Genomic DNA, 10,147 nt, shown 5'->3' with positions numbered 1-10,147 from the left:
TACAATAAAGGTTGCTCTGTTATAATATTTCAAGAATATAAATTACATTATTGCATCCAATACTGAGATTAACAACGTCAAAATATTACAATTTCGCGGATTGTTACCGATTTTTGTCAAATGGCTCTTAAGGCAGTGTGCGAATATTTAACTATACTTACACGGAAACTTGTAAAATTTTATACCATACAATTTTTTTTTTATTTAATAGAGCAATTAACTCATCGTTGGAGAGTTAAGAAAATATTTAAAATGACATACACTTTGATGACGATTGTTGGTTTACCATGATTTGTGTTCAGAATTATTTTTCTTATTTACACAAAAAATATTGATAAAGGTCCCCGATAGTATACTTCACGCTACGACAACTGGTAATACAAAAAAAAAGAACTAAAAATTATATATTTAGAAATCTAGTTAGAAATATATCATTTTACAGAACAAAATCAATATACACTAATATACACCATGTTTTAGGGGGTAAGTATAATATTTTTAATTTTAAAATCAATAAAACTGCGCTGATTTACAACTGTATCACTGACGGGTAAACTTAAAACATGACGCAACCGGACATGAATTCAATAAAAAAATATATACACACATCAGCTCTTAATACATATACACTACAATATCGCAGACAGGCGAACTTAACGAACAGTTTATACATCATAAAGTTATTGGTGACTTGATTTAGTCAGAGTCAAACTCGTACATGGGCTACACCCGGCGGTGTCAGGAGTCGGCGGCGGGCGGGTCGTGCGCGGCGGGCGGGGCGGGCGGGGGCGGCGCGTTGCAGGCGGGCGCGGGGGGCGGGTCCGGCGGGTCCAGCGCGCTGCAGCGGCACGAGCACGAGCTCACCGGGCACTCCGCGTGCTCGCTGCGGCAAGGTACTTCGTGTGGGGCATGGGGACTTAGCACATGGCTTAACTAACGCAATAGTAGGTATAAGGTGAGAGTATGAGATCAGAATGCTCACTCTATAATTTTCTTTTTGATTGATTCAGTCTATAATATCAGCATAATATATATATATAACATCTCAACGAAAACAAAAAACATCTAAGGCTATAGGATTCGTGATGCAGTTCTACGAATTTCAATGAAATCAAAACTATTATACTAGTCACTAGTCCGAAGTCATTTACACACAGTTTGGAACTCTAAGTACAACACATACATCACACGTCTTGAGAACATAGAAAGAAAATTTATTAAAATTATTTGTTTCAAATCAAATCAGCCATATAACTCGAAGAACTATCTGCAACTTTACAAAAAATTTCATATCTCCCCGTTGAAATAAGACTTAAGCTTAGCGACTTAATGTCTGTTGAAAATTACAAGTAACTTAATAGATTGTCCTGATCTTTTAGCCAAAGTCTCCTTAGGAGTACCTACTAAACTTTTTCGCAATAACTCGTTAGTACACGTACCACTAGTTTTCACAAGTTATATGCAAAACTAGAGCGGGTAGTAAATTTAATGCATATTCTAAATAATTTGATTTGGATCAATAGCAGTAGCTGTGCAGCTGCAAGCAACCTAATCAGTAATTTTTTCTTTAATAAGTAATTGTATAGTTTTATAATTGTATCTCTAGTTTGACTGCACCTAACTCTGTTTACTTACATCATTTCACTATCCACATTTTATACTTCCTCATTTTGTGACTACCAGTGGGGAACTATTGGTAGATTTTATTTCTAAGGCATAAGAAAAGTCTCCTCCTTTCTGCAAGGCATGTGACTGGGAGGTTTATTTATAAATTTTAACCGAGGTAGTTCACAGCAGGAAATATCCTGCTCGAAATCTGGAGCAGTCCAACTGCAGAAGTAGTGAGTCGTACGTTTGTTTGGCGATTTATTTGGGGCATAGAAGTTTTTCTCCATTTAGAAGAAGGGATTATCTTTTCTGCCTATTACGTTATACTGTAAATGCTTATTAAAAACCAGAGGTAATTAACGAAGTAGGCGTAGTCACCTGAACCACTGCAAGAGATGCGCCGCGTGTCCACCGTGCCGACACGCCACGCACCAGCTGAACCAGCCGTCGAAGTGGGCGCCCGGCGCGCCGGGGGCGGGCGGCGGCGCGGGGGCGGGCGGGGCGAGCGCGGTGGGCGCGGGGGCGCCGCCCGCCGCCGCCGTGCCCAGGTGCAGCGAGCACACGCCGCAGCGCGGGAGCGGCTTGCGGCAGTTCGGGCACGAAGAGATTTGCTGAGCGGGGGACGATGTCGTGTTTATGTCATTGTGGGCTTTAGTAAATTACTGTCCTAACAAGGAACTGGTAGAAGAACCGAATCTAAGTCGATCTTCACCGAGCTGATAATAAAATGAAACATATTTTGTAATAAATTTAGTATATTAGATATTATATTGAAAATGGGTTGCCTAAAAAATCCTGGATAGACTATTTTTGATTATTTTAAAGAAAATATTGAAAATTGCAACATCAAGATGATAAAGAGTTTTTAATCTGTCATGATGGTATGACACGTATAGATTGGGTCCGTTCCACTAAGCGACCGCAACGTCTTTTCCATTTTTCCACCTAAGGCCCGTGGTCGTCGCGAGTCACAGCTCACGGCCACATCGCGTCCACTTCGTCCACAAAATATAGGTGGGTCAGAGTTGGATTTCATCAAAACGTGGCGGGAATTTTAGAAAACAAGTGTCAATGTCAAATTGTGAATGTTATCTCTCATTCGTTTCGGCAAAAGCGCAACAATAAATTCCCAAGAATCCATGTTGAATTAAGTTTTCCATGCGAAATGTTTACTCACAACACCTACAGCTGAATGTTTTCACTATGCTGCCATATTGTGAACACACAGCTGACACCTGACAGCGCTCAAATATGCGTTCAGCTTATAAAATTTGCTAACAATGCTCGCGGCGTTTGTGGAACGTTTGTGGTTAGTGGAACGGCAATTTCAGGAGTCGTGGTCGATGATGTAGCAGGCTTTTAGTGGCATGGAACCAATGTGTAGCCGTTGGGTTGCCTATAGTTATACAGGTATGTTGATAGTCAGTTACTTTCTACATACCAGGCAATCCAACGGCTTCACATCCTATATGTCTTATATAATCAAGTCAGATTCAGATTCCTGGACAGGCATCAATGACTACTACACTAGTACACAGAACGTAAGTCGTGAGTGCCCAACAGAGTAGTCCAGCCTACCTTCATCTTGGCGGCGGGCGGCGGCAGGCGCGCGAAGGCGGGGCGCGGGCGCGCCGTGGCCGCGGCCGCCACGGGCTTGCCGCAGTAGGTGCAGGCCACGCCCGCGCCCGCGCCCGCCGCGCCGCCCGCCCACGTGTCCAGCAGGCAGCGCGGCCACCACAGGCGCCAGGCGTCCAGCAGCGCGCGGTAGGCGGCCAGCCAGGCGCGCGGGCGCTCGTCGCGCAGCAGCTCGGGGCCCGCGCAGCGCGCCGCCAGCAGCGCCGCCGACTGCACGTCGCCGGAGCGCTCCAGCCAGCGCTGCAGCGCGCCCAGCCCCTCGGCCGACACGCCCGACAGCAGCAGCGCCGCCAGCGAGCCGCGCTCGCGCAGCCCGGCCCACAGCCGCGACACGTACTCGTGCAGCGCGCCGTCCGGCAGGTAGATGCACGCGAACGCCACGCGGTCCTCCAGCCGCATCTCCGTCTCGTTCTGCGAGGCGATACGATGGCCTTTGATTATTGATCATTTTATCTTTTAAAAGAGTGACTGTTCCGCAGTCTTGCCTATTCTTTTCTGCAGAATCTACGTTCCGAATATTTAAAATTTTAATTTGTAAACGAAAGTGCTTTTGAAGCATATTTAAATAAAATTGTTTTTGATTTTGACTATTTTAACATAAATTATCACATTTTAAGTTTATATAGTAATCGTGAATTTGCCTCGTCGACTACACATTAATATTCATGATTATTATTATCGCCAGTTACATCACGATATTATATAACCTATAGTATACTTAAAAATTTTGAAATATAGTCGACGATTTTGTAAATTACGTTAGTGATTTAATTAGTGCCTTAAAACTTAGACAATTCATAATTGTGTTTGCTCGCAAAAGAAAAAAACCGACGTCAATTACATCGACAACTACTACAACGTAAGAAGACGAAAAAAGAATTAAGTAAAAACGCATTATAGATATAACTCGAAAAGTAGTTGTTAGATCTCGATTAAATTTAAATGGCACCGATTGACACACACGATTAAAAGTTTTTTTTTTTCATCGAAATCAGTCCACCCAGTCAAAAAGTTCTGAAGTAACATGCATAAAAAAATACAATCGAATTGAGAACCTCCTCCTTTTTTGGAAGTCGGTTAAAGAGTAATTTTGAAGCCGACTCGAATAAAGAATTGGATATAGCGAGTTCCGACTCACGAGCACGGCCGAGTAGTCGGGCTGGTGCTGCGCGGCGGGCGGCAGCGCGGCGGCCAGGAAGTGCAGCAGCGCGCGCAGGTAGGGGTCGGGCAGCGCGGGCGCCGCCGCCGCCAGCGCCTCGCGCCACAGGCGCTCGTCCGGCGCGCCGGCGCCCCCGCACGGCGCCAGCGCCAGCGCCGCCACGCGCAGCGCCGGCGCGCGCGCGCGGCCCAGCACGTCCAGCGCGGCGCGCAGGCGCAGGTGGAAGGCGGCCAGCGCGGCGGCGCGGCACGGCGTGCCCTCGGCCTCGGCGCGCTCCACGCCGGCGCCCGCGCCGTCCCAGCCCCAGCCCCAGCCGCACAGCTGCAGCGCGCGCGTGCGCTCGGCCGAGCGGAACGTCGTCACCTTGCGGCTGGGCAGGTCGGGCAGCAGCGTGGCCGCCGCCTCCGAGCGGTAGCCCTCGCCCGGCGAGCGCAGCACGGCGCGCACGCCGGGGTGCTTGCCGGCGCCGGCGCGGATGCAGCCTGCGGCCCGGTCTACAGTGGCGCCTCGGCTCTCGACGGCGGGGTGGCGCGCTGGCGCGGCCTGCCAGCGCCGGCCGGTAGCCGGTGCGCTGGGGGTTGCGAGTTCGATCCCCGGACGTGGCACGTATTCTTATTGGCCATGCAAACGCTTGCGGTAGTCCGAGCGTTTGTGCTCGTGTACAGTGTGTTTCCAGACTCTCGACACAGGTGTAAATCTTAGTGAAAGCCGTCGAGTGTAACGCGTTTATTTATTTAATTAATTATTAGCTAGGATTTATGTTCATACCGTCCTCGACCAGCGACTTGCTCAGCGCCAGGAAGTGCCACACCCCGCTGAGCGCCTCGTCGTCGGCCAGGTCGGCGTTCTGCCAGAGGTCCGGCTGCAAGAGTCCTAAGTCAGTGCCACCGTCCGAGCCGTCGCTAGCCCGCCCAGCGCCCCGCCCACCTTAAGCCCGTACTCGGCGCGCGCCCGCGCCCGCATGACGTGCGAGATGTCCCGCTCGTGCGCGTAGAAGGCGGGCGCCATGCGACGCAGCGCCCCGCCGCCCGCCCACGCCAGCTCGCCGCCCGCCCCCCACGCCGGCGCCACGCGCTCCGCCACCGTGTACTCGCACAGCGCGCCTGCGACACACGTCACTACTCACCACACGCCGCTACACTCGTGGTCGAGAGATATTTATTTTGTAAAACAGCTTACTTCGTTTTAAACCTTGTAATAAAGTATGAGTGTGTTTCATAAGAAAAAGTCAACCTTTGTAAAATTATTGTAATGTGTTGGCTATTGAAGAAATAAACATTCTATATTTATTAACTTGCGATGTATAATGTATTTTCGGACGAAGTTTGGTCACGTAACTGAGCGACGCATTAATCTTGCACACTCAGACATTATGTTTAATAACGAATCATTACATAGTATAAAACAAAGTCTCTTCCCGCTGTCTGTATGCTTAGATCTTTAAAACTACACAACGGGTTTTGATGCGGTTTAGTAATTAGAGTGATTCCAGAGGAAGGTTTATATGTATAATACATGCATAATATACCTAATAGAAAAACATTGATAGTTTTTGTAACCGTGCGAAGCTGGGGCGGGTCGCTAGTATAAAAAAAAGGTTGCAACTTTTCGGTTTAATTATAAAAGTGTTGCTTAATGTATCAGCTGTCAATGTTCGTATGGCTCTGTGTGTGCGTGTGCGTGCGCGTGTGCGTGCGCGTGTGCGTGTGCGTGCGCGTGCGCGTGTGCGTGCGTGTGCGCACCGGCCGCGGTGAGCACGAGCAGGCGCGCCCGCTGCGCCGGGTGGCAGGCGAAGGCGGCGAGCGGCGCGCCGCACACGGCCACGTCGCGCTCCAGCGCCCCGCCCGCCGGCGCCTCCGCCTCCGCCTCCTCCGGCGCCGGCGCAGGCGCCTGGCGGACACACGCGCGTTCTATAGCACCCTCCTGCGACCGCACACACACCTAGCCACACTGACTCCATCACTACTGACTGACACAATAATACTCGTATTATACGATATTGCACTCGGTGAAAGTTGAAACTCGATAAATATATATTCATCTACAATTATTACTCAGATTCTGGAAATACTACATCTATAAATAATAGTAAAATATACTATTTCCAATCAAATATATAAAATTCTCGTGTCGCGGTGTTTGTAGTTAAACTCCTCCGAAACAGCTTGACCGATTCTCATGAAATTTTGTGTGCATATAGGGTAGTTCTGAGAATCGAACAAAATCTATTTTTCATCCCCCTAAATGTAATCCACCCCAAAAAATTTTTTTTTAATTTTTAGATAAATTATTTATTTTATTATGATTTAGCATTAAAAAATACATACAACCCTAAATTTTCACCCTTCTACCATCAACCCCTATTTTTAATTAGCGTTTAGTGGCAAGATAACGTTTGCCGAGTCAGCTAGTTTTAATGTATTATAAAGTATAAAAAGAATAAAAAAAAACTAACAACGCTGTCCAACGACGGATGCAACTTGGACTCATGTACCTGCTGTATGTCGTGTAAGCGCAATGTGCTTGAATCGCGCTGTAAAGATATCAGCAAATTTGCCCTGAAATATAAAATTTGTAAAATAACATTCGTTACTTATTTTCCATTTTCCTATACTAAAATAAAATGTGAGCATTGTCTACGAGTACGGATTCTTCGACGGTAAAAAAATATCCTAACAACCCAGTCCGACATCTGGGCTCAAATCAATTTCTACCCAGTCCTCTTCTAGTCCTTCGAGCCGGATGTCAAGTGACGAATTGTAGTCTAACAGTTAAGTCAAAGTGAAGTTTTTCTTCGTTGAGAATATCGCATGTTTTAATATTGAGAGATCACAGCGAGACACAGCGCGATGGGCGTGTGTATCGCGGCCGCGCACCGGGTGGGGCACCACAGCAGGCGGCGCGGCGGGCGCGGCGTGGGCAGCAGCAGCAGCGGGCGGGCCAGCGCGCGCGCGTCCCACACGCACGCGCCCGCCTCCCCGCGCGAGCCCAGGCGCCAGCCCGCCGGCTCGCACGCCGCGCCCAGGCACTGCCGGCTCGTCGCCGTGGCGCTGGCCTTGTCGCCGCGCTCTGTAACACGAACGTATTCACTGATTATTCTAATGGCGCCTTCTTTAGTAAACTTGCGGAATTCGATACTCTCGTTGACGCGATTTGATTGATCAATTACTTTACTTTCCTTTAGTTTAACGAGCGGTAGGTATGTGCTATTTTTTTTTTAAATATGTAGACTAGCGCTTGACCGCAATCTCACCTGACGGTAAGTGAAGATGCAACCTAAGGTGGTGCGCGCTTGCCTAGAAGATGCCTATTCACTCTTAATTTGAAAATACCCAAGTTGTAATTATTTGGAAAAACGGAAGCCAAAAGGGCATTCCAAATTTTTGCGGTGCGTATTAAGAAAGAGGAAGCAAAACGCTTAGTGCGAGATTAGAGATTTATTTCTAATTCCATTTTAAATTGAAATGTAGATTTATTATCTTTTGATGATAAACTCGACGGCCACGTAAGCTTTATGGAAGATTTTTACTCGCCTCGGAGGTCGAATATTTTAATGTGTTTTAAATTCATGGAAGCGACGAGTGTCCGGGGCGCGAACCCGCACCAAGACACGCTGTGTGCCGTTTCGCCCATGCCCAGCTCGGCGATCGGTCGCGCAGGTTCTGACGCAGCGTGTGACACACCTTCTGAGAAACCGTTAGAAAATGAAAAGATGAATTAACTGTACAAAATTTTATTTATGTATTCATTTTTTTTTTGTTTTTTTACAATAACAAATATTTTAAATCTATATGTCTATGGTAGGAATGAGCACATGTTGCAGAAAAATTATTTGACTAGCATATTGGAACCGAGACTAGTGACCTAGGGTGCAATATAATTATGTATTTCTTTTATAAGTATTATTTACATGTGCACATACATATCATTAGGCTGTTTATCTATGATTCGAATATTATGTAGTTAGTTTATCTTAGGAATAGACGACTGTGTCTGTATGTTATTTACTTGTTTAGTAAAGTTATAACTAATAGAATAAAATCGTATAAGAATTACCATCATAATCATCAGTACCAGATGACTGCACGTCCCACAACAAAATGCAATGATCACTGCGATGCTTGTCCATTCCAGCCGCTAGCAGGTTTGTCTCTGTTCGATTCCATGCTACAGAGATGCATGGTCTGGGATATCTGGCCACTAAAAAAATTTCAACAGTATAGATAAATCATTCACAATTTTTTAATACAATTGTTTTTAATTTCATACATATTTTTTGCAACTGTAAGGTCATTATTTTGTTTATATTTTCATAGAAATAAAATTTTTAGTCTTTAAATATTTTTATATATATATAAATAAAATAAAAAGTTGCTGCAGTAAAAAACAAAATACTGTCAATTTTGTTACGTACCAAATTCTCTTCCTACCAATCCCAAAGGGTCATAAGTTTGTTTGAGACTAGTTAATGTGACTCGACCACTGGCATGACCCAGTGCTAGTAATGGATCAGGGTGTTCTACAATAGCACTTATATCCACACATCTTACTCCACTCGCACTCTGGGATGCAACCACAGTTGCGCCTCTCGCTGAAGATAGCTGAGTAACTAGCAAAATTAAAAAAAATAATAATAAGATTTGATATATCAGTTTCTTGTTAATTTTATTTATTACTTTATGAGATACAATTACTACGACTACAAATGTACAGTTTTAGTCTGTAACCCTTATCCAATAAGATTTTTAACAATAGTTTTCAATACTTATGAACTTTTTTTAATTTTTTAATCAGGCTGTATCAATGTTGGTTATACGCTTTTGTAATACAAATAAGCAAAAAAAAAAAATAATAAGTAAAGGAGGCAAGCAGCCTAATCCAATAAACATATTAATTTATACTTACAAGTAGACTTCTTTTCGATATCCTGAAGACGAGCTACATCGTATAAGGTTATATCCTGGCCCCAAACAATGAATTTATCATGATGAATCGGCGACCAAAGGACGTCTAGCTTATTGCCAGACATGATTTCTACCTAAAACACGCTCGTGAATTTTTAATTCATTAGCTAAGTTATTTATTTACTTCGACTTGCATACAAAATATTATGATAAGGATGTGTCATTGTCATGTAGTATGGAAAAAACCGAAGTGACATTTAAGATAACCTAACTATGTACCTAAATCACCAAATGTAAAGCGAATAGAATTTTTTTATTCAGGACCTGTTTCACCACTTCTGGATAACGCTACTTGACAGATCACGGTTTCCGACAGTTAAAGTTTTTAACTCATTTTTCTTTGTTACTGTCGAATTTTACTATATTTATGGAATAATTTCGATTCGCACATATTATATCTTCAAATTGTAAATTATTAATGGAGGAGAAACAGGTCCTACTGACTTATTCTACCTTCCACTGTAAAAGTAAAACAGACCTTTAGAATAATTCTATACTTTAAAATACTTATAGTCAATGCTTCAAGTTTCAAAACCGATTTAGTTAGAAACAGTTTTTAAGCGTTTAACAAGATTTTTGTCTATATTAGGTGTTTTTAGAACTGAAATTTTGTTGTATTATTTATTCCATATAAATAAAGGAGTTAAGGAATAATTTGCGTAACTTGCGTAATATTTAAAATCGAATACCCCCGAAAAGCCCTGTAGAAGTGTGTTCTTTACTTTATGTCAGTTAAGGGATTGCCAAAATCTAAATAATATGGTTTATATCCAGATGATAT

At 44.4% G+C, this 10,147-nt stretch overlaps 1 protein-coding gene across 1 annotated transcript; it reads right to left on the bottom strand.

Annotated features, from left to right (window-relative positions):
- Nucleotides 1–738: 738 nt before the first annotated feature.
- LOC123656537 (GATOR complex protein MIOS-B) lies at nucleotides 739–9,547 on the bottom strand. Its single transcript, XM_045592206.1, has 13 exons — nucleotides 9,308–9,547; nucleotides 8,817–9,011; nucleotides 8,459–8,602; nucleotides 7,936–8,088; nucleotides 7,279–7,471; nucleotides 6,858–6,960; nucleotides 6,145–6,325; nucleotides 5,330–5,505; nucleotides 5,171–5,264; nucleotides 4,382–4,884; nucleotides 3,187–3,654; nucleotides 1,987–2,219; nucleotides 739–883 (listed from the first exon to the last, which is right to left on the bottom strand). The coding sequence occupies exons 1-13, from the start codon at nucleotides 9,429–9,431 to the stop codon at nucleotides 739–741; spliced, it is 2,712 nt and encodes a 903-aa protein (XP_045448162.1). The 5' UTR covers nucleotides 9,432–9,547.
- Nucleotides 9,548–10,147: the final 600 nt, after the last annotated feature.

This window comes from Melitaea cinxia, chromosome 9 (genome assembly GCF_905220565.1).
Source record: "Melitaea cinxia chromosome 9, ilMelCinx1.1, whole genome shotgun sequence".
NCBI lineage: Eukaryota > Metazoa > Arthropoda > Insecta > Lepidoptera > Nymphalidae > Melitaea > Melitaea cinxia.
This window is presented reverse-complemented; position numbering and strand designations above follow the sequence as displayed.

Coding starts and splice junctions, on each gene's coding strand:
- LOC123656537 (XM_045592206.1), bottom strand. CDS start 9,431: ATGTCTGGCAATAAGCTAGACGTCCTTTGGTCGCCGATTCATCATGAT. Junction 7,472..7,935: donor TAAAATATTCGACCTCCGAG/GCGAGTAAAAAT, acceptor TTCGTGTTACAG/AGCGCGGCGACAAGGCCAGC. Junction 6,326..6,857: donor ATCCGTCGTTGGACAGCGTT/GTTAGTTTTTTT, acceptor GTGCGGTCGCAG/GAGGGTGCTATAGAACGCGC.